The following is a 26,383-nucleotide window of genomic DNA, read 5'->3' as shown; positions in this document are numbered from 1 at the left end:
AATACAGAGATAGAAGAACAATTGCTAACATGTACAGGAACCAAACAGCAACAGTAGCAATTGAAGAACATAAGAAAGAAGCCATAATAAGAAAGGGAGTCCGACAAGGATGTTCTCTATCTCCGTTACTTTTTAATCTTTACATGGAACTAGCAGTTAATGATGTTAAAGAACAATTTAGATTCGGAGTAACAGTACAAGGTGAAAAGATAAAGATGCTACGATTTGCTGATGATATAGTAATTCTAGCCGAGAATAAAAAGGATTTAGAAGAAACAATGAACGGCATAGATGAAGTCCTACGCAAGAACTATCTCATGAAAATAAACAAGAACAAAACAAAAGTAATGAAATGTAGTAGAAATAACAAAGATGGACCACTGAATGTGAAAATAGGAGGAGAAAAGATTATGGAGGTAGAAGAATTTTGTTATTTGGGAAGTAGAATTACTAAAGATGGACGAAGCAGGAGCGATATAAAATGCCGAATAGCACAAGCTAAACGAGCCTTCAGTAAGAAATGTAATTTGTTTACATCAAAAATTAATTTAAATGTCAGGAAAAGATTTTTGAAAGTGTATGTTTGGAGTGTCGCTTTATATGGAAGTGAAACTTGGACAATCGGAGTATCTGAGAAGAAAAGGTTAGAAGCTTTTGAAATGTGGTGCTATAGGAGAATGTTAAAAATCAGATGGGTGGATAAAGTGACAAATGAGGAGGTATTGCGGCAAATAGATGAAGAAAGAAGCATTTGGAAAAATATAGTTAAAAGAAGAGACAGACTTATAGGCCACATACTAAGGCATCCTGGAATAGTCGCTTTAATTTTGGAAGGACAGGTAGAAGGGAAAAATTGTGTAGGCAGGCCACGTTTGGAATATGTAAAACAAATTGTTAGTGATGTAGGATGTAGAGGGTATACTGAAATGAAACGACTAGCACTAGATAGGGAATCTTGGAGAGCTGCATCAAACCAGTCAAATGACTGAAGACAAAAAAAAAAAAAAAGTAGTGTAGAAAAATCTTCTATATCGGATTGTTCAACCGATGAATTATGATTATAAAGTATAGATTAATAATTAATTTTCTAAATATAAAATCTTTAAAATAAATCTAACCAAACATAAATATAAAATATAAATATATAATAAAAATAAATACATATATATAATATTGAGGTATTATTCATTTTTTCTGTTATTGATAAATTTTCTGTTTTCATTTACATATGTAGTTCAAAGATAGATGAAAATTGTTCTGTTTAAAATCTATCACTTTTTCGATCCCGTTTTTGTGCTTTGTTTCTAATTAAAACGTTTTTCTTATTTTTGGCTATAGAATTATCTCCCAAGAGATTGATGTGAAATTTTGAATCACTCTGCTACAATTTAGACGAAAGCATTTTTCTTCAATCACAAAATTTTTATTGAAGATTTCAACACAGAAACTTAATTAGAACTCGATATATATATGTTTGACTAGATGACAAAGCATATTCCCATTTATTTATATTTTTTTATATTGAACCATAAAATATTTATAAAACAAGTACTCGGTCCACGCGATGAGAAGTGTGAGGAAATAAAAATCAATTAATTTTCAGTTTTCAACATTTTGTCACAAAAACCTCTTCTCTTTTATATTTCCCAGTATATGCCATCTGCTACTGCTTTTTTCTCTTTTCTGGGGGATTAAAATAGAAGGGATCTTGTACATTAGAAAACACCAAATATTCTATTCTACTTTCTCCTTTTGTTATTTAATGACAGTTTGAGTATTTCTAAGTCTGTATCTGTATATTGTCTCCATCTTCTACACCAGAGATCTAGAAGGAAACTTCATCTATTGGAGATAGTTCACTGTAGCTAATCATTGGTATCGATAAAATGCAAATGTTCAATTGTAAAACACGAGAACTAGATGATTTGCACTTTGTACACGTCATTCGAGGTATTAAATTTTGTCCCTGAAGAACGAACATAAATTTCATATGATGGATGCGAGATACGGCCTCTCTAAATTTGTTAGCGTATTAGAAGGTACGGGCTCCCTAAGTTATTTTACAACTGCGTGGACTAAAAACACTGGAGTCCATACGTTAAGGCGATTTCTTCGTTTGAGGGAACACAATTTCATCTCCTTAAAGTTAGTGTACTAAGCTGTAACACTTTTGAGATCGGGTGCTGTTCATTCATTTCCCATTCAAATTTTCCTAAATTATTATTGCCTATTAGGCAACGTGGAGCCGTAGAACGCATAGTTTTGGCAAATACTTCGTTTTTCATGGCAGCTCCATATATTATTCCATTACATGCACTTAAAACACACTAAAAACGTTTTATATTTCCTTTCACCATACCACTTAAGCTTATATATACATATTTTTTTTACTGAGGGAAAAAATTATGTACAGCTTAGACTACATAAACTTTAAACATTTCAAAGTTTGTTTGTTAAAACTGATATTCTTATACTACAACATTTAAGTATAATTTATCAACGTTTCTTTCTTTCTTGATTATTGCATATTTATTTGAAGCTGATATTTCGATCATTATAAGTTTTTCGTGAGCTTGTAAATAGTTCACTTCTGTGAGAAGTGAGACAAATTGTTAACAAATTATAGCGATTGTGAAAAAAAAACCAGATAATGATTCACAATTTGTACTATTTGAGTTAAATAACTAGATTTATTCTGAATCATGTACAATAGAATCAGAAATAACTGTTCACGCCAAGAAAGCACGGTTCACGAGTATAACCATGAACAACGACCGCTAGTCTTTCCTGACGTTCTCTTTCCTGTTGAAACTGACGACGGCTGATACTGTGTTAAATTGTAGTTACAAGTAATTTGCGTGGTTAAAATCAGTGGTAAATATGGCTGTTGGTGACTTAAAATCTCAGAAAGGAGTTGAAGCCTTAAATGATTATTTAGAAGATAGGAGTTACGTCGACGGGTTCGTATTATTATTTTATTTTAATTAAATGTGTGTAGGACCCACGTGTTGCATAACTAACCTATGAAAATTTAAGTTATTAACAGATGTGGAATGTTCATTTAAAGTTATTGTATTATGATGTGTTAGTACGTATTACATTGTTTTTAGATGATTTAAATAAGTATCAAGTCTGAAGGCGTATTAAATTGAAACGTTTTATTTATTTGAACGAACGCAGTGTTAGTAGTAGGGGGTGTTATTTAGTAATTAGCTATTTAAATAGGCATTTGGTGCTGTAGCTGACAAGTCTCGCATTAATTGTTGTGATTTGTATCCAGAATTCAGTTTTAGTGTACGCTTTTAACTTTTTATTACTTGACTTTTTTGTGTTTTAATTATATATTAGTTTTAGTAGTCCATAGAGTGCAACATAAAAGATTAATTTTAGATTGTGACTAATGAAGTGTTTCACTGATATTTTGTATACTACTCAAATTATTAGTTGGAAGTTGTAGGTGTCCAGTTTGCATAGATAAATAAAGCAACTTGAGTAATTTCCAAAAGCTGCTGATTTGAATCTATTTATTTTTTGTAAATTTTATAACTATGAACAACGACCGCTAGTCTTTCCTGACGTTCTCTTTCCTGTTGAAACTGACGACGGCTGATACTGTGTTAAATTGTAGTTACAAGTAATTTGCGTGGTTTGTCCATTACAAGTGTCATCAAATATCAAGATAGATTTTAGTTGTATCAAAAAAAGATCATAAGTGTTGTATTGTTCAATTCCCTCAGTTTGACACCATTTTACTTTTTAATTATCATTAGTAGTACGTTAATGTTTGTAAATTTGATTATTATGATAATAGTGTATGTGTATTACATATTAAAGCCTAGTATTGTTATTATTTGTACAGAATTCTTATTTTAAGACTGGGTAATTATTTAGAAAGATGATGTGTATTTACAAGTCAATAATTGTGGTATATGTTGTTTTCACTATGCTGAGTGTAAAAATACAAAAAAATGTAGTTTTTGACTTATAAAGAATTTTAAATGAAAAGTCAATAAATTACATATTCCTGTGTCATATGTATTACATATTCCTGTTACATGTTCCTATTGTTATATTCCTATATGTGTAAGGGTAATGTGCTGAATTTGTATCAATATTCTCAGGTTTACATTTTTTCTTTTTCTTATAATCTGTATCGTATGTTTTTTATACGTTCTTAATATACTTCTGAAATTTGTGTCAACTGATTTCAGTTATTCGGATAGATTGTAATGTAATGCTAACTTGGTTTAATTACAAAAATGAGATTAAATGAATTTCTGAACTTTGTATAATTAACTTGTAACAGTAAACAACATAACATTCCCCTTGCTTGTTAATGTCATCTAATTAACCTTAATACTATAGTAGAATGATACTCTTTTCTTGTTTGTTAGTGATTAATATAATGACCATAACAACATATGTCAAGATTGATTTTTGAATGTGCATCGTAAATAATTGCTCAAGATTGTATTGGGTTTAAAAAAACAGTGTATGAGTGAAGTTAACTTTATTATGAGGAAATTGTGTTGTATATAACTGAAATACACTAAATAATCTTAGTAAAAAGAAAAAACTAAATTGTAAATTTATTTTGTCATAATATTTGTCAACATCATGCTGTTGTGTTCATTGAAAGTTATTCCAAGACCAAGTTTGACAAAACAGAGAATTTTTGTTTGGTCAACTTTGTTCAATTTTCAGACTTTGCTTGAAAAACTTTTAAAGTTTAAAACATTTCATTTAAAAGGCTCAAACAAAACATCCGGAAAAGCTTAAAGAATATTTAACGAAAGATGTTATATGATATTAACTAAGGAAATATTTCTGAAAGTGCCCCATTTGTGACCCTACATGAAAATTTCCTTTAGACATACTCACAAATCATCCTACATCCTTATGTGTTCTATTACAGAAAAGGCAAACATGACCAGCTCTGTTGCAGAAGTCTTTGTGCTATAAGTGACCATTTAGATCACAATAATATTTTGGGGTCAATCCATTTGAAGTGTCCCAAAAAAACATAAGCTGATTGATTGCATGATTCAATTTAAAAAAAATGAAGTTTGCCCACTTGTTTCCTACATGTCTCAGGACCTTAAAACTATCTTTTTTTTAATTTTTTTTTTAAGCAGTTTACCTCTGATGGCCAGTTTTTGTTACGAGTGTGCACCTACCTATTTTTGTGATTGAATTGGTTTACTGAAAAAATAATAACTAAAAAACTATTGGTCCTGGAAGGATGAAACAAAAAGCAATTTAATCATATTTTCTCAAGGTAAAAGGTTGGTTCAGCTGTTTATTTACCTATCTCCCTTCTTTCTCTAAGAAAATTACCGATAAAGTTGAACATGAAAAACAATGAAATTTCATTTTTGGTAACTTTTTTCTAGAGGCAGGGATGGCATACACAGTTTGAATTATTTTTTTATATGTAGGTGTATGTTAGTAGTTTTACCATAAATAATATTAATGGTGATATACTTACCCCTAAATTTTTATGAATTTTTGAAAACTAATAAAAAAAAACTCAAATTTTGGCTTCAAATAACTGAGAGGGCTGGTGATAAAAAATCTCAAATTTGCACAACTTGCAATGTTTTTATAGATGTTAATGGTAAATAAAAAATTTCTTGAGTATTGCACTAATAAAAAATTTATAAGCTCTCAAAAATAATGAAAAACCTGTTATCATTTTGTTGACTCACTAAATAGGTGCTACAAAAGGGTTTCTTGTCATCTTTGCACTTAACATTTTTTACTTTCTTGTATGAAGAAAAGGAAGTATTGTGATAGTAAGAAATTTCAGTTTTCATATTTTAATGGAAATATCCATTCTGAAAATCCTGAATCTATTTTGAATAGTTTCAGCACAACATCTGTATATACACATGTATGTGCGTATGTATCTTGCATAACTCAAAAACGACTAGCTGTTGAATGTTGAAATTTTGAATTTAGCATTGTTATAACATCTAGTTGTGCACCTCCCATTTTGATTGCAATCGAAATTAAAATTAAAATTTTAATTAATGAAATATTTAGATCTTAAAGGGAAGGCGCATCGGTTTGAATCAGATTTCATTTCCTTGTTTTTTTTTTTTAACTTTTTTTATTAACTTTTTTCTTTTTTAATTTAAATATATTGATTTAATAATTATTAAGCCGTGATTGTAAAAAAAATTTACAATTTTAGTAATTCAACGATAAAAAAAATGAAATAAATTATTTATTATTAGCGAAATAAAATTTTGTGTACTTAAAATTACTTAAATGTGTAAATGTAATCTAATAGTTATTACTTATGCGTATATGTAATATATTTGGTGAAACATCTGATTATTTCATATTAATTGAAAATTATGATTCTAAATTATAGATTATAAAAACCTGCGCAAAAATTGGATGAACCTGTGCACATATGTGTTGCACAGCATCTCTAGTATGGCTTTCAATCATACCGCGTCACTTCGTTTAGTTCTGAACACGCAGCTAGCACATAAACATGTCTACAACAATGGCATCTCCCGCCAAGTGTGAAGTGCATGCGGTAATTCGATTTCTTCAGGCTGAGGGGTGTAATGCAGCTGAAATTTATTAACGAATAAGTAATGTGTACGGTGAAACTTCAATGAGTGACAGCAAAGTGCAACAATGGTGCAGGAACTTGAAAGCAGGACGTACAGATATTCATGATGCAGGCGGTCAGGGAAGGAAGTGAGTGTCAACCGATGATCTCGTTGAGCAAGTGGATGAGGCAATTTGAGAAAATTGTCAGTTCACAATTTCTGTATTGAGTGATTCGTTTCCTGAAATTTCAAGGTCAGCTCTACACCATTGTGAGTGAAAGACTTCAGTACCGCAAACTGTGTGCCAGATAGGTTTCCAAGATGCTGTCTGGCCATCACAAAACAATGAGAATGGACGCCTCCCTAACGTTTCTCCAGCGCTACCACAATGAAGGAGAAGATTTTTTGAACAAAATTATCACAGGGGACGATTTCGAAACTTGGGTCCATTTCGAAACTGAAGAAACAAAAGAACAATCCAAACAGTGGATGCATTCTCATTCTCCGAGTAATCCAAAGAAGTTCAAGCGAACCTTCTCCAACAGAAAGTGTATGGCTACTGTGTTCTGGGACCGGAATGGAGTTCTTTTGGTAGAATTCATGGAACGTGGCACAACCATCACTGCAGCCTCATACTGTGTGACTCTTCAACGTCTATGAAGGGCAATTCAGAATAAGTGGAGAGAAATGTTGTCATCAGGCATTGTCTTTCTCCATGACAATGCTCGGCCGCACACTGCAGCTGTATCAAAGAAGCACCTGTTGCGTTTTCATTGGGAAGTGTTTGATAACCCATCATACAGCCTGGACTTGGCTCCATCCGATTTTCACCTCTTTGCTCACATGAAACGCTGGTTAGGAGGACAACATTTTGGCACAGACATCGAGCTGCAGACCAGCGTTGAAACATGGTTGAAAACACAGGCGGCTCCGTTCTATGACGAGGGTATTGTAAAGTTGGTACCACGCTATGACAAATGTTTAATTTGGAGTGGCGACTATGTAGAGAAATAGCATAACTATGCAAGTACTTGTTACAAATAACAAATTTTTTATTTTCACTGTGGTTTTAATTTTGTAACCGATCGGACCTTGAAAAAAAAAATAACCCTCGTACATGGTCCAGCTGGGTGGAAAATATGAACCTGTATATCATCATTTTCGAGGCTAATATCTACCACTTCTCTTATCCACCACTGATCGTCATACACACAAGCAATAATCTTTTTCCATAAGTGAAAGTGGAACAATACTTGGTCTTCATAGTCCTTGGAGTCTGAAATAAAGTAATATCGTACAATGCCTTCTGACACGGAACATACTTATGATTCTTTTTTAATATTTCAGATACCTTATTTATTTTAAATTTTAATGATGATGGTCTTTGATCCATGCTTAATTTTTTTTCAATTTTGATGGAGTTGTACACCCAGAATGCTACAAACAGCATCTAATTGTTCAATATTGTGATGTGAGACAATGTATTGCTCTTGGTCTTAGCATTCATTTAGTTCTTTGTTCTGCTGAGAAAAAATACTTTTGAAACAGTTAACACAAAGAGACTTTCCAGGAACTAAATTTAAATTTGGAAAAATATGTTCTTTAAGAGCTTGCTCTAATGCTATTTGTCCTTAAGTTTTTCTTAACTGTTTTTTATGAGTTCTCAAAGGGTCACAACAGAATTGTCCGTACAGGTGACTGAATTTTGACAAAAACGTATTTCATGATATTTACAAACACTAGTGACGTCTGAATTAACACATAAAAAATAAGTTGTTGATTTTAATCACTAAATTCACAAATTTTAATGAGTTCTTTTGGCACTGTACCATACACTGTTTTATGACACTCTTAATTCTCATAAATTTGTATGGAACATTGCCTTCCATTGTTTTATGTGAAGTTACTTGAAAATAATATAAAAATTAAACTGATTTTAAAATTTGCAATTATTATTAAGTAAAACTTATTTATTTAATAAATACAGGATGAAATTTGAGACACTCTATAAAGATGTGAACAGGTCACACTGACTAATGTCAGACTGACCAATCTGTAATTGCAAAGCTAAATGATGAGCACAAATGAGCATGTTGCAACATGAATTCTCCTGATGACGAAATTGCAACATGACTTCAAGCGCCTGTTATAACATGAACAATGCGGTTGAATGGTTTAAATAAATCTATTTCAACTATGTTAATAAGTATAAAACTATTAAAGTGCCAAGAAAATAAACCCACTTGGAGCACTTATTTAAAGGTGTCAAAATGGTATCGTTTTAACAGGATTTTCATGATTTTTGAGAAGTTATAAATTTTTTATTAGTACAATACACAAGAAACTTTTTATATTTGTGATAAACATCTACAAAAACCCTGCAAGTAGTGCAAATTTGAGATTTTTATCACCAGCCCCATCAGAGTTATTTGAAACCAAAATTTGAATATTTTTAAAAAAGTTTTCAATAATTTATAAAAAGTTAGGGATAAGTATATCACCATTAATATTATTTATGGTAAAACTACTAACATACACCTACGTATAAAATAATAACTCAAACTGTGTATGCCATCCCTGCCTCTTTTCATGCTCAACTTTATTGGTAATTTTCTCATAAAAAGAAAAGAGAAATTGTAAATAAACCACTAGACCATTCTTCTACCTTGAGTAAATTGCTTTTTTTCATCCTTCCAGGACCAATAGGTTTTTAGTTATTATTTTTTCCATAAACCTTTACATTCACAAAAATAGGTGTGCACACGATAATAAAAATGGCCACTACAGGTAAACTGCTTAAATAAAAAATAAAAAAAATAAATAAATAGTTTTAAGGTCCTGAAACATGTAGGAAAGTTTGTAGGAAACTTTATGTAGGAAACCTAATGTTGTAGGAAAGAAACATATAAGTTTCAATTTTTTTTGAGTTGGTCAAGCAACCACCCTTGGGTTACTTCAAATGGATTGACCCTTTGTATACTTTCACAAAACATTGGTTGTACATACTTGTACAGGTGGATTATTATTATAGATTATATTAACCCTTCAAGTTACAAAATTTTTAAAGCCCTACCCAACTGCCGGTAATTTAAATGCCCAACCAGCAGCTGTATTACAGTACTAAAAGTAAAAAATTATAGCTTCAAAACTAATACACCAATTTAAGCCAAATTTTCAGCAGAAGAAATTCATGAGGAAAAGCATCCACTTTTTCTCATTTCCAATCTATGTCTTCTCTTGTACGCTTCACTTGAATATCAATATCGCCACTACTCTGTTCAGAATCTTCTTTATTTTCATTACGATTTTCTGGCACAAAATCTTCATTACTTTCATCACTATCAAATTCAATACCACTATCAAATATTCTAATGTTACTGTCGCACGTCTCATCTAAACATTCAATAATTTGTTCCGATGTAAGATTATGCAACGTGCTTGACCTGGCCATTTTCATTTTCTCACAGCTGACGCAACTGACTGAAAGTGGAGCATTCAACTTCGTAGAACAAAATCGTATTTCATAACCGATATGCAATCCTACGCAGTTATAAAAATGCGGAGGGGAAGAACGAAGCCTCGTGATAACACAGAGCCAGTTTTTCAAATAAACATTACGAGATGGCAATGCTATGAAGTTTTGAAGCAAGCACTGCACGCTGTGTGACATTCACGTGCTCCCTGCTTGAAGGGTTAAAAATCTTGATCATTGTTTGCCATCACTTCATAGACTTTGGTGTTGAAAGTGAAACATTATCTCTTATTTTCATGGAAAAAAAATACTTGTGATGAGATTTGTGGTGCAACAATGAAAACCTGACAAAGACAAGCTGTAGCAACCATACAGTGATCAGCCTAGCAGAAGAGTGATGATTTAAATAGCAGAAGGCAACATCTAAATTTTACTGTGATAATATCTTGGGGATGACATTTATTTATTTCTCAGCAGAACTGGTACAAGAAGAATGCTTGAAACAATAGAAGAGATTTGTTACTTATAAGAAAATTTTACAAATTGCGTCTTATCGTAGATTTCTGCCAAGAAATGTAGAAGTTGATGTATATGTTAAAAGTCTTGTGTTCAATGATACAACAGTTCATTTGTTCCCTGGTTATTCCCAAGTTTTGATATATTCTTGTTTGAAAACAATGAAATTATATTCTGTATTTTTGATGTTAAATGGTTGATTGGAAAAAAACAGTGGACACAAGTGAAGAAATCATTTACTTGCCGATTCACTTCTTTCATTAACATGGCACAAGAACCATATTTATGATTTCCAAAATTGACAATGTTATACTAATTATCTATTAGTATGATATTAAGAAAATCACTACAACTCATTGATACTACTGACCACATTTTCAACATCAGTGATTAAAGTATGTATGTAAATAACTTATCTATTTACTTCATTTAAAGGAGTGGAGAAATGATAGTATAATGACTTAATTTTTGTTATAATTTAGTTCATGTTAAAAACCTATGCTAATTATTTGATTTTAACTAATCGGTTTGAAGTAATAATCAGATTTTAGTGGTATAGTGTAAATGTGATTTCATCATATCTTGAACTTGATGTTTGTAAAAGAAGGAAGTTATTGAAGTTTACTGTAACCTAAAAAAGTGCAAAATTGGCTGATGTGATTATACAAAATGGCATCAAAAAAGATTTGAAATATACAAAAAATAAAATTATCCCTATTTTTAACTCTCTTAATTATTAAGACTATTACAAATAAAAAAATTAATAAATTTTATCTACTACCTTTGGGTGATTAGAAATGGATTTACCAAAAAAAGGTTTTTCATTTATTCTTTATGCGTACTATTACAGGAAAGACAAACGTGATCAGATCAGATCTGTTGCAGAAGTCTTTATGTTATAAGTGACCATTTAGATCACAATAATACTTTGTGATTGTTTGACTAACTTCAAATATAGAAAAGCACAAAAATATTCGAATTGAAATATATTTTAAAACCTTATCCAAACCTCAATGCCGCATTCAGTATTGGCAGTATGGCACTTATTGATCCAATTGGTGGCATCTCTGATAAATCTAGCTCAGATATATGTCTGAGCAAGCAGACAAATTTTTCTCTTTTGTTTCAAGTAGCGTACAGTATTTGATTTTAAGGACTTGGACATTTTTTAAAACTGTTGTGTGTATTATAATTTTAAATTTAGAATTTTGTTTTAAATTTAAATTTGTTGATGGTTATCATTTTATCAGTTGCCCATAACAACTATGCACATGGGTTTTACTGATAAGGTTTTACTAAATCAGGTGGTAATAATTCTTGTGCATGTGTTGCATGGATTGAATATAATTGTTGCTCCAGTAATGTTTGCCACATACTTGATTGTACATCAAAGCGATGTGATAATCTTCTGGTGCTTTGAGGCGGGAGATAATTGTACCACAATCAGTATTGCTTCTTCAGTGTTTGTGTTACTCACTAAACGTTCTCGACCAGCATCAAATTGTTGTGGTTTAAGCATACCTGTTTCTTGAACTTGCCTCTCCAAAGCCTCTAATGTTTTACGATCAGGTACTCTTCAATATGGATAATTTTCCTGGTTTTCATGCATAGCAGCCAATCCATTTTTATTTATTTTACCATAAATTAACTACATATTGGTCAACTCTGAAAATGAATAAAGTGTTGTGGTATCACCCATTATGAATGACTGACCTAACAATAACAGCACTAACACCGCTCAAGTAAATATTCAAATAATAGACACTAAACTTAATTATTGATCAGGTGTTGTTGCCAACCGTTGAATAAACAATTTTTTAGTGTGTTTTAGAAGGAGGTCTTTCAAATTTATTTTTATAATTTTTAGCAAATGTATGTTAATTTTTCTGTTTAAAATCGTATCACTTTTCCGATCCAGTTTGTGTTCTGTTAAAGTTGAACTTCTCAAATTTGTGTTTAATTTTAATAAATATTATTTACACCAATTTTCTCAGAATTAATTTCTCTACAATGTTAAATAGAAATTTTTATTTGTTTATTGGTAAAGTAACGAACTTATTTTATTCCAAACCTAAAAAGGTATATTTTCTGACAACTCTTTTGTGTTTTACAGTGTTTTTCTTAAAACTTAATTGAACTAGAGATCTGGGACCTCTTTTATTCAATTTCTTAGATCAAAAACGAAAGGAAGCACCAAATGTATCCTTCAGTTTATACCCCAAAGAATTTTAGTACGGTTTAATTTCACAGAGGGAGCAGAAAGCAGGACCAAATGTTCACAAGCTGACACTTGCTAACAAACTGTTTGTGACCTTTAGTTTATATGAACTCTTTTTTCTCATGGCTATAGAATCATCTTCCAAGAGATAGTTGTGCAATTTGGAATCACTTTGTATTACACGGACACACACACTTGGCCTCATGTAATTTGTATTTGTTGTTATTTAAATACAGATGTTTCAGTACTGTATTTAAGATAATAATTTTTCTCTAAAAATTAATAAGAAATATTTTTATATGTTTACTTTTAGATACCAGCCAACTCAAGCTGATATTGCGGTATTTGATGCTTTGAATAAAGCACCGAGTGCATCAACTCCTCATGTACTTAGATGGTATAATCACATTAAGTCATACAATAAAGATGAAAAGAATAAATTACCTGGTGTAAAGAAACTTCCAGCATCATTCACCTTTGATAGTTCCAATCAGACGGCTGCTGCTCCAGCTAAGGATGATGATGACGACTTAGATCTTTTTGGGTCTGATGAAGAGGAGGTAATCAGTGAAGTCATGTTATACGTAAAAAATATTTTTATGAACTGATTACTATAGTCTGATTTCTATAGTCTCCACACAAAGGTGTGGAGACTATAGAAGTATGTATATCACATATTTGTTATATATTTCTGTTATCTAGTTAAATATTGTAAAGGAATAACGGTATGAAATTTAAAGAAGTATCAGTTAAAATATATTTCATGCCTCTTCTGATATAAGGTCCAAAGAATTCATTACAAGAGAACAGAATGAAGAAAGTAAGTTAAGCTATGGAAATTACATTTTTTTTAGAACCATGATTGTCAAGTCAATGAGGGATTGTGTGAGGGATGTAATGGTAAGGATTCTCATAAATACAGAAACTATGTTGGACTATGTTAGAAAGACTGATCTGATGGTTTGGGCATTTTATGGAAAGCAGGAAAAACAACAGCATTGAACATTTTCAATTGAGATGGAAGAGACCAAGAGGAGGAAGAGTAAGGAAAACATGACTAGGTAAAGTTTTAGAGAATACGACTAGGGTATTGAGGAAGAAAGGGATATGGAGCAATAGAATGATATGATGGTCTGCAATTCATTACCTAACTCAAAGTATGGATGAATGGGAAAAAGATGAAGTTACATCTCCTAAACATTTTAGAATCTTAAATGTTTTCTTGATAGGGAAACAGAACTAACTAATATCAATTTTCTAGATTCACAAAGAACAGGTGTAATTGATAAAGTAATGATTGTTTTTCTTCATATAAAAAATTCTCACACCTAATTTCAATTGCAGGAAAGTTTTTTAATTTGTTTTTATAATTGTATAAGGTCTAGTCTTGGCATAACAAGATTGAGTCTTGTATATATACTGTAAAACTCTTTGCAGCGCAGATTGAAAAAAATATGTGAAATAGAAAATTGCAGTAATTGTCAAATGTAATAAAAATCAGATGCATTTGATTTAGTCATAGAATCTGATCTTAGGATGCGTTCATGTACAAATCTGGTTTTCAGTGCCGATCAATGCTGACCGGCGTAAAATAGTATCACTCATTATTTTAATTGTTCCTTTTCTAAGAAAAAGCTGGGGTTTTTTCCAAGTAAATGCTTGCAACAAATGCTGATTTATAATAACACATCATTATTTAAACAAGCAAATGGTTACACTTAAGCCATACTTACTGTTGTTAGTTTACTTGACTGAATGTAAATTACCATAAACTCTGAATTAATAACAGCTTGTTGTATTTACTTTTCTATATGAACACTTATAAATGACAACCATCGAATGCTGGTGCTATAAGAGGCAGTTGGTGCTGAAACCAGCTTTGTACTTGAATGCAACCTTACAAACTTAGCAAATCTGTTATCTTGAATCCAGTAGAATCTAATCTAGCAATAGCATGATAAAAATGTAGTTATATAGCAGGGAGAAGTTTTAAAAAATGATTTCAAATACGTTTACAACCTTAGTAATATTAAGTGAAAATCTAACTATTTAAAGCTTGAAAAATAAACGTAGATATTTGGAAGACATTTTAAAAATAAATAAATAATAAATTTAAATCTCACAGTTTAAAAATAGTTGCTATATGTAATAAATAATATTAATGGTAGAATGGAAATGGTAATTGGTATAGGGAAGTCATAGGCCTAGTGAATTAAAGTAAGAGTCTTACCTTCAAAATTTGAAGTAATCACTTCAATTGGAGAGAATAAAAATTAAAAGGTAATACCTAACTTCTGGTGAGTAAACACATCTAACATTAAACATTTTCCAGTCTTCACTTAATTCGTTAATCTTGAAGTTAATGCAACACTTCAAATTTTGAGTAAATACTCGATAATTTTTAAGCTAGGGTATTTGTTTGCTCAAACTGTTTACTTATTTCTTTGTTTATTGATAGAGTGATGGCTGATTTTATGCATATCTGTGAAGTAAAGTATTACAAAGAATGAAGAAAATTAAATCTGTCCAAATGTAAAGAGTTGCTAGGGTTTAAATCTGAGCATGTACATTTTTTGTGATAATTTTTTGCCAGAGACTGACGAAACTACAGGTGGTACACTCAGCCGAAGAGATAAGGTGGACGTGTTTCTATGTTAACCTTTGATAGTTCAAAGGTTAACTTACCTTTGAACTATCAAAGGTATGTTACACTATCCATGGTGTTAGTTATCCATGGTCACTAACACCATGGTTATCCATGGTGTTAGTGACCATGGTTATCCAAGTGGAGCGGCAGAAGATTTTGGTCTATGTTGTACTACAATTTGTAAAATGTTTGATTTCATTTCGGATCACATTCTGTGTAAGGCAGATATGAGTGGATAAAATTCCCATTGATGCTGAACAAACAGAATGAAGCACAAGCTAACTGGGAAGCTTGTTTCCGAATACCTACAGTCATCAGTGCTTTTAACTGTAAACATAAAAATAAAGAGGCCGCATGTTATCTTATAGTTTGCTGACTAGTACATAAATCAGAATAGTTATGTTAGTATTAACGTACAAGCGACATGTTATGCAAATGAAAGATTCACTAGCATATAGATGTGCAGTGGCTGGGGAGTGGACTTGATGGCATAATTTGGAGACGAAGTGTAATGAAAAGAAAAATATCAATGTTTAATGGCAGATTCTGCCTTAGTGATGGTGGTTATGGTAATCTTCATGGCTCCTTACACCCTTCCACTACAACAACAGATTATTGCACTGGGCACTTTTGAAAATACTGTATTTTCTTCGCTATTTAAAAAGTCAAGCAGTGCTTTCTCCCAGTCGTTCAGCTTAATTGGTTTATTGTCTGCAGTGTGAATGTCATTTTTTTTCACATAGTCTTCATATTGTTCAGATATTTCTTTAACTGCAGAAGCGTAACTTGTTTGTTAATTTTGTTATTAAATTTTTCCATCAAAGTTGTTTGTCCCTTTTATTTTTGTAAAATTATGTGCAGCAACATAGATTTATTTAATAAAATCTGATAATCTTTTAAAATTTCAACGAAACACATCTGATCTGAAGGAATTAATTTAATTTAATTTGCCTTCCTCACTGGCCATGATGATTGTTTTTTTCGCAGACAATAACAAAAGAACTGAATTCAGCTATGTGAAATGACAAAGGTTTGAGTGTGTTGCACCAAATGACAATTGAATACATCATTCTATAAGCCAGTCATAATATAAAATATAAACAAATAAAGGCAACGCTTTATACGTTTGAGTATTCACTTTTAAGTGAGTATTTAAATGTTTATCATACTTTTCCAAGTGAATATTTACCTTAAAAGTAAATGTTTATTCACTCTAAACCTATATATATATATATTTAAGAGCAAAGATAACTCAGATGTTAACACTTTTGAGGTGTCTTCACTAACAAGTGATTTTTTTTTTTTTATTCACTAGGCCCCATAGTTTTATTATTCTTATTTAATATAGCTTATTGAATGAATCCAAACAACAATTTTTTAATCCAGAGACATTGTACGGTAAGTGTAATTCTTAATTATCTTATCACTTTTAATCAAACATGTTAAAGATTTAAAGTGATCATACATTTTCAAAAACTTAAATTACTAATGTAATGGGGATCTTGGTGAAAAGAGTCTTTTTTGTCTTTCAGGTTGTTGAGTTTCAGATTTTCCAAATTAATTCTTTTAAAATATAAAAAAAAAAGTTTAAAACATGACTATAATAAGTACACATGACTCAAATTATAGTGGAACCTGCTATTAGAGATCTCTCGACCAGAAATTCCAAAAAAATGGTTCTTTGGGAAATGTAGAGCCCAAACAAATCTGTGAATAATGTGATCTGGTCCAGGGTTCCAAAAAACTACATTCATTTTCATCCAGTTTATCTCGTAAACTAATTGCTGTGTGAGGTTTGGTGTTGTGAAGGAAATTCACATCTCTGATTGGCTGATGGTACTTTCTGTTCCTTTAGATAGCTTCCACTTTGTCCAGGAACTGGACAAAGTTCAATAGTTTGCAGCTTTGGCAGTTCAGTGCTCAAGGAGAAAACCGACAAGCAGTACACCTTTCCAGTATCGAAAAATTATTGCAAGAATGGATGCACTTCTGAGGCAGTGCTTTCTGCTCTTGTGCTACTCCATATTTGCAGATTTTGACTTGGGATTGTAGTCATGGGCCCATCTCTCATCGCATGACTATTTAATGCAAAAAATCATTTCTCTTGAAATCAATTTAGGATCCTTTGGCAAATTTCCAGTTAGGCTTATTTCTGATTTTGGGTCAAAAGCCTTGGAACCCATCTTACACAGATTTTTTAGAATCCAAGGTCCTTTGTGATAATGGAGTGACTCAATTTTGTATAGCCTCACACTCTTGTTTAATTTTCTGATCTGTCATCTTTGGTACATCATATTCCCAAACATCATTTCACTCAATATGATGTCGATAATATTGTATCTCCAAACTGTGCTTACAGTCTAATAAAAATTTTGGTGTGTTTCTTCATTCATGAGAAGCTTCATGATTATACATTGCACACAACAGAACTTGTAGCTCTGACATGGTGCTATTGATCAGAAAAATGTGAATGCTAAACTGGCTGGAGCTTCCATTCCCTTTTGACAGTTCCAGCATCAATTTTTCTTCCTGCCAGCCCATTTTTGTTAATACACAAGCTGTGAAAACAAAATTCTAGTTTATATTTGACTATTTGACATCCTCATACAAACGGGTGTGAAAATTTAAAGACAATGAATGCAAGGGCAGCCTAGAAAATAGATCAAACTTTAATATGATAACATAGAAGGTATGGATCCCTCCTTAACGTCTGTCATAAATCATGTGCTTTTGTAGTAAACTACTCATTTGACAAAAAGAAAAACCCAATGAAAAGATAAGTGAGATTGAACACATTAAACTAAAGTTTCGTTTTTTCTTCCACTTTTATTGAAGTTAATATAATATTTCCTTAAAATGTTTTTATTAACAGATATTGGGAGGTTCTAGTTTGAAATTATTATTATCAAACATAACTAATTAATCATTAATATGCTGTACTGAAATAAACAGTCTTGATTGATAAAATGCTGATAATGACAATTTTTTTTATCCATAACAAACTGTTATGGATAAAACTGTTATGTTTTGGTACACCAATCTGGTCAGCTATGACTATCTTCTACAATTTTGTTTATATCCAGAAGATTATACTCTTATTTTGTAGGCATCAGCTGTACTTTTGAATGTATGTAATTTTCAGTGTATAGCCTTTTTTATAACAAAGAAACCATATATACTGACTGTTGAACTACCTAACCAACAAATTTTTGATATTTTTGTATTACCATTCATTTTTGTTTTTTTTTAAAAGTATGGTGATAGTGAAATCATTATGAAATTTATCTTTATAAACTTTTATTGAATCAATGTACTTTTTTGAATGAAATGTTTATGCAATTTTTCTATTGTAATATTTTTTTTTTAATTCATGGCTTAAACACTACATTATTTTGTATATATAATATGTGTTTCTGTTTTTAGAAATAATATTGTTTTGTTTACTGATGTTTTCTTTACAAATAAACTAACAAGATTTAGTAACATATTTTTGAATTTTAGAAAAAAATGTTTATTTTTGGCCAAATAAAATAGATGTATGTAATTTTTAATTTAAATATTATTTCTTGAATTGTAAGTAGAAACTAATGTAAATTTTTTTTTAGTAGATTTTTATATGTCAGAAAAAAATGTATTATTTTTATACAATATGTTGAGTAGATTAAAAAAAAACTTTCCGAATAAAATTTGCAACAATTGGCAGAACTAGAAAAGTACATTTTTGTGATTTAAAAAAAAAATTGTCTGAAATTTGCCATTTTCTTTTAGTATTAGGTAATTATATTTTTTTAAATATCTAATAGCAAAGGATTAATTTTTATTTTTGGCGATAGGATGCAGAGGCAGCAAGAATCAGAGAGGAACGATTAAAAGCATATTCAGAGAAAAAAGCTAAGAAACCTGCTTTAATTGCAAAATCAAGCATTCTTCTTGATGTTAAACCATGGGATGATGAGACTAGTATGAGTGAAATGGAATCTAAAGTCAGATCTATTGTGATGGATGGTCTATTGTGGGGTGCATGTACGTATACTTTAATATTGTTCTAAATAAATATCTTGTTTTGAAATGTTGAAAATATTCTTTTAATAAAAAAATGTGGTGAATTAAATTTGCCATCAATTGTTTTTAAGTTTTTCTGATTTTATTATAAAAAAAATATTATAGTTTAAGCAAAAAAATAAATAAATGCTCAGACTTTTTCTTAAGACTGTTTTACTCATTTGTAGTATTCTTAAAGAAGCATTAAATATGATAAATGGTACTTAATAGGAAAATAAACAATGTTCTATATTGTTCTTTATTAGCATTATATCTAAGTATTATCTTATATTATATCTGATGATTTGTTTATTATTTTCAGCTAAACTTGTTCCTGTTGGCTATGGTATTCATAAATTACAAATAATGTGCATTGTGGAAGATGAAAAAGTTTCTGTTGATCTTCTTGTTGAAGAAATACAGAAATTTGAAGACTATGTTCAGTCAGTGGATATTGCTGCATTTAATAAAATCTAAATAATAGCTACTGTCTGGTTTATTTATTGAAAGACTGTTTCTGGTTTTTTTTTTGGTTTTTTTGCTACTTGCTGCATATTTCAGTGTTTGGTTTTGAGATTTATTCTGAAATTTGTTAAAATTTATTTAATAAATCACATGATTAAATGACACTGTTTTAATTATGTTCTTGTTCATTTTTAATTATAGTTGTGTGTTAGATGTTAAACTTCTTCAATTTTTTTTTATATGCTTTTAATTTTGTGCACCATGTCACGTGGGAGGATGGTCAAAATTTTTTCAGCAGTATTTAACCTACTTCCAGATGATATAGAAAGCTAAAATTTTGAACACATGCATGTTGTCAATGATAATGCATTGTGATAACAAAAAATTCCATAAAAAAATTTATTTTCATAGAAAATGTGTTTGTAAATAACCAAAATTCAAAAAAATGCACATGCATATGAAAGACTTCAACACAGAGTGCCATTCAGCAGCGCTTTCTGCAATGCAAGAAAATTAATAGCTTATGATGTGAAGATATATATATATATATTGACAGCTATCAACTAGTATCAGTGAATCACTGCTCTTGGATTTATGCATAAATGTGTTTGAGTTAGAAGAAATCAATGTATGATTGTATACAATTGTGTAGTGTTACATAATCATTTATACAATATGTTTGAAAGTGATAAATTAACACATTTCCCTGAGATTGTGTTTGAATCTTATCAAAGAGTTTATTATAAATATTTATTCGTGATTTAATAAGAAAGTAAAATTTTTTGTTTTTCAGTCCATCTTTCAGTAAAAGTGTATTAAACTTTTTTTTTTTTTAATGAAGAATGAATTTCTTGTATGTGAAAAAAATACCAAATACCAAGTCTGACCAAGATTTGAACTCAGAGTTTTCTGATGAAAGCTACAAATGCTATCATTCTGCCACAGTGATCAGTGGAGAAAAATTAGACTGAATGTTTCTTTACAGTAAGGAAAAGGGGGCATTTACAGTTACATCAGTATGTAAAAGAAATGATCATGAACAGGTTTTGCCTTTTATATAGTGAAGTCCAACTGTTACTTGTGTGTAAACTCCAAATAGAATACAGGGAACATTTCATAATGAATGAAAATCTGTGTGTGTGTGTAATCATCAAACTGTTAACAGTTTGAGGAAGATGATAATAATCAGTGATGAATTATTGTCAGTAGTTGATGGGAAGTAATGTTACCCTTGCAAATGTACTGATGAAACAACATGACTGTGATGTTATAAATAATACAAGAATCTAAAGGTAGCCTAAAACTTATTTATTGGTTAATTTTTAAATGTGGTTATCTAAAATTTATTCAGAATAAATTGCTACAAGTTTTTAGAAGAGATCATAGTATGAATGATATGAGTTTGTAGGCATTTTAAACATGGTTAACTTTTATTTTTATTACAGAGTTATTCATCATCTGAATAGAACATTACCTAAGTAAGCACAGTGGATTGGCTGAGGTAGACCATTTGCCCGTCCTGCTAGATTACCTGATATGAGTCCTCTATTACATTTTGTAAGGACATATGAAAGTATTTGTGTTTGCCCAAAAATCAGAGTATTAATGAGCTTTTACAAAGTATTATGTTTGCTGCTGTAGAAATCAAGACCTGAGAATGTTGCAGATTGCAGTCTCATCTGTAACTCATAAAGCTGATGATCCATGTTGTGAACAATTTTAACAGCTGATGCAAAAATTTAATTTTCCTAAGATTAATAATTTATGAAATTATAATCTTGTTTTTTTTTTTGTGAAATTATTTTTATATAAGTAAAGCAAATAATCTTATCTGTGAGTGCTTATCTGAGTACACTGTTGATTAAATTAACAATGATTCATCCAGAAGCATCGTACATTACAGATTGATGTGGGCATTTCCAAAAGAAAGGAGATTTTTAACTAAAGTATGATTTTATACTATATAGGACGACATAAAATGGACTTCAAGAATGTCTTAATATGTATTCCAAAAAATTTTATATTAAAGAAATAATGCTAGAGAGAAGATGGCTTTCATTGGGCAGATTTAAGGATTAATGACAACATAATGTCACTCTTTATGATAACATAATTATGATCACTCTTTCAGATCTGAAATTGGTGGTTAGACTCTTTTCATTACATCCATCTCATTTTTTATTGAAGTTGTTGATTATACAAATAAAATTTCATCCAGTAAATGGATAATGGTCTCTTCTTTTTTTTTTGTAGCTTTCAAGTAACAAAGGTTTGATAGCAATATTTTCTGTAAAATATTAAATAATAAAATATGTCAACAATTTTCTATTATTGTTTCATTCATTTAAATTCTACATAATTTAATGCAATCCTTAAACTTCTTTACTCTGTTAAGTATTTAGAATCATGTTTTTAAACTTTATTTTGTAATTTCTATAAAGTTTGTACTATTTACTATGGCAAGTAAAATTAGTAATTTTTCTACTAACTGATGAATTAAAACAGCTGTCAAGTTTGTTCTTGTTTTCTCTCATGACTTTCATCCAAAAATATTAGTGTAGAATATGTTCGGTACATATATACTGAATTTCATTAAAATATCTCAATATATTCTTAAGATCTACATTTTTATTAAACACAAAATGGCAAATAACTTGAACATCCCGATATGTTCTTAAGATCTACATTTTTACATAAAATGGCAGATAACACGAACATCCCTATTTCATAGGGGAAGACTTGTGATGCTTCCGGTTGCCACACCCTCTCATTCCTAGCCCTGATGGGCTTTAACAGGAGTCATCTTTTGCCCTCTAACTTTTTACATCTCACAGTAATAAGCCACGCCTCTTGGAATGCCGCTCATGTAAATGCCCTGGTAGACATTACATCGGTGATTCTTAAACTCAGCTTTTGTCTTTGCTGTAGGCCTCGTCCAGACATCTTGAATGTCCTACAGATACGCGCAAAATGATAGGACACATGACCACACAAATGTTTCTGTTTATTTTGATATTTTTTCCCTTAAGTTTGACCTAGAATTTCTCAGCCACTGTGTAACCTTCAGGTTACTGGTATAACAAAATGTTATCTTTTATGTTGTAACTTTTTAAGAAGCGTTTCTATAAATTTTTGATAAGATTGGAAAACTTCTTTACTGTTGTTTTTTTTCAGAAATGTATAAAACTTTTCATTGTATTTATAAAGTTGTGCTCAAAGTATGTAGAAAAAATGAAAGTAATTCAAATTTTTTGGCTAAAATTTGTCAACTAAATTGTAGATAAATTTTTTTATCAATTTTTTCTTTAATTTGTTTATAACATTTTGTATAAGTTAATTTGAGAAGTTTTTTTAATGTAGTTATAAAGAGAGTATTTCAGTGATTTATTTCATATAATTGACATTAAATTCAGATAAATAACCAAATTACAAGTAATTGAAGCTGATCAACAGATTCTTTATTGACATAACGTTTATCATATGAAGTACTTCTTTTGTTTGAATTTATTATAATGGTATTTCAAGTGATGAGCAAGTAATCTATGAAAATAATTTGTACTAAAATGTTTATACATTTCTAGTGGTAGGACTTAATAAAAATCCTTGTGAATTTGATAAAGAGCTGATGATTGTCCTTTTAGGAAAACCACTGACTAATGACAATAAACTGAATGTAGCAGCTGTCTATCCAATTTTGTTCACAATTAAGTTTATATTATTCATTCATATGAAATTGTTTTGTGAGATGTCTTCCATTACAATTTATGAAAAATATATATTAAAGCAATACAGTTATTGTAAAGTGAAAACGCTCAAGAACTATTCACAATAGATAAAAATGTAGAATAATAAATGTATAAAAAACCAGTACTATGATGAAAGTACTCTTTTTCTTAAAACGAAACCTACTGTTAACTAAAAAGAGGTACAGCATCAATTTAGATGATTCAAGACTTGCTCTTTATTCTTATTGAACATTCAGTTTTGTGTATCATTTAATAAAGTAATTTCGTCAAACATTAATTTATTATGACGAACCAAGGTTAAGATTAACTACGAACTAAGATTAATTGTCTGTCAAGCCTTTTTTCTATTTGTTATATTTATATTAGTTACAATACATTGATATATAATACCAAATTTTACATTGGTACATAATACATTGCATAAATCCTTTAGGAATATGCTATGTTACTCTACAGATAAAAAGAGGAAATTCTCCAGTATTTGCCTGGATGGATCAAGGAAAACCATGTTAAAATCTTTATTAGTGCAGCATCATAAGATACACAATTAATTATAAAGTAAGAGTAGTTGTTTTAAGTTCATATAAATTATTTAAGGTAAAAATACATGAAATATTGTAAGTAAATACATGAAGATATTAAATGTAAAATAATAACTAAAAAGTAATTCAGAAGATGCTAATGAAAATTATTTCAGCCCATATTTATGTAATGTTTCAGTGGGATACAGAAAATTCAGGGTTTTTAGATATTTGTAATTAGTATTATTTAAAACTCATCCACAGTAATATCATTTCTGTAAAAATATTTTTTAATTGTACTTGAAAATGAATTTCTGGGAAGATTTTTTTAAATGGTTCAGTAATTTATTAAATGCAGCTGCAGTAGCATAATAATAACTGCTTTCTCATAAGCCCAAGTGTTATCTTGAGATACTCAAAAATATATCTTGTTTGGTAGAGATGAATGGTGTATTTTAAGAATAAGAGATTATTCTCGTGAGCAAAGATTATGCATTCATATATATATATAGACATGAGGATAAGTTAACATGTTTAATTTTCTAAATATTTGGTATTTTTAAAACTTTTTTGAAGACTAAACAGAAAAAGAAAGTGAAAGATTAGCATTTTATTAAGGCGATTCAGAACAAAGCAGGACAATTTGATTTTGTGGAAAATGAAAACGACTTGATCAAACCAAGAGCATTTGTCATCTTATGAACAACAGAAGTTTTTCTGTATGGACAATTAAAGTGCTATTGTCATTAATGGAAGTTTTAGGCATGGAATCAGCAATATTATGTACTGAGAAGCACTTTGCAATGATTTTATTCATATTTTAAATTAATTGATTTTAATTAATTATTTAAAATTAACTGGCATTCTTTGAAATGCTAATGCAGAATTTTCAAGTCCTTTTAAATAATTATTTTCAAATTGTCGCCGAATGACTTGATGGCACGTGGCATCTTAGAACCTTATGGTAGCCCTGTTAAGTACTGTTTGAGGTTTTTGGATTGATGGCCCTGAAAAAGGACATTTGTGTGTTTTGCAAGGTGCCCTGAGAAGGGCTGTTGGGTCTGGAAGCTAGCTGGTCTTCGGCGATGTCAACTCGGCTGCAGTCAAAGCTGTGCCTTGTCTGTTGGATTTGGACTGATTCCATTCAGTGGCAGTTGGATCCCCACTTCAGTGTGGGGAGCCCAAAGCATCACAGTCTCAGGTTGGCGGTTGTTTTTTGCCGGTGGCTGAGGTGAGTGATACCATGCTAGGCCCACCGGCCAGGGCGCTTGTCCTGGGGTGGGAATGTAACATCTGCACCCAGCAGCTCCCCCTGGCCAGACCTGATGCTATGGTGGGGATGTTGGCACCGCTGGGAGGATCCACGTTGGACTGGCCAGGGAACTTCTTTCTTCTTCCATCTTCTTCTAATGGTGATGGTCAATGATGAATTAGCTGTTGCAGGAGATAGAATGGAATGCAAGGATAGTGGGTGATTCATTTATCTCCCTACTAATTGTACAGCCTGGACGAAAGTCCCTTGCTGCTGTGACATTCTTTTTATTGGGTGGGCAATTATTTATTTGGCGGTTACATTTTTTAAATGATTTTATTTATGGAGAAAATTGTGTATTGCGTTACTATCATTCAGACAAGATTGAAAATGTATTGGGGCTGATCTTGAGAGAGTAGCCGCCACATATGTGCTTCATTCTCGTGTTGTGATTTCCCTTTAGTCCGTCCGCTGAATTCCTTTCGGTGCTAATGCCTTATATCCTCATGGGCTCCCTAATTGCGGGAGGATGCAATGCACTCCCCTTACCAGAGGGAATCGCATGTAATGGCAGTGATGTAATTGTAAGAATTAGGAAGGGAGAATGGTTGGTTGGTGAAACAAAATTTAGAGAAGCTTTCTTCACTTAAGTTGTCTTCATCATCACACCTTGGTCAGGTTTAATTCATAGTAGTAGGTCGTTCTTCTTTAGCCTGCCTTTCCGTAAAACCGGCTGTAAGTAATTTTTGTAATCGTAAACCTTAAATTGTCCCGTGCCCCTGAAAAGGACAGCACACAGGGAAAAGTGCAGGTCTCTTCTGTGAGAGTTAGCTCTCACAGTACTGACATCATAGTTATATATAGCTTGGTAGGGAGTGGTGCTTTTGCAGGGGCATAGGTATACTGTACTTCTGCGGACACCTGAACAGCTAGCGT

General features: G+C 31.0%; 1 protein-coding gene across 1 annotated transcript; it reads left to right on the top strand.

The window, feature by feature from the left end:
• Positions 1-2,786: 2,786 nt before the first annotated feature.
• Positions 2,787-20,101, top strand: LOC142317277 (putative elongation factor 1-beta). The gene is made up of 4 exons (XM_075353690.1): positions 2,787-2,960; positions 13,089-13,335; positions 19,256-19,445; positions 19,786-20,101. The coding sequence occupies exons 1-4, from the start codon at positions 2,881-2,883 to the stop codon at positions 19,938-19,940; spliced, it is 672 nt and encodes a 223-aa protein (XP_075209805.1). The 5' UTR covers positions 2,787-2,880; the 3' UTR covers positions 19,941-20,101.
• Positions 20,102-26,383: the final 6,282 nt, after the last annotated feature.

The sequence above is a fragment of the Lycorma delicatula genome, chromosome 1 (genome assembly GCF_047948215.1).
Source record: "Lycorma delicatula isolate Av1 chromosome 1, ASM4794821v1, whole genome shotgun sequence".
NCBI classification, from domain to species: Eukaryota; Metazoa; Arthropoda; class Insecta; order Hemiptera; family Fulgoridae; genus Lycorma; species Lycorma delicatula.
The sequence above is the reverse complement of the archived record's forward strand: the minus strand, read 5'-3'. Positions and strand labels throughout refer to the sequence as shown.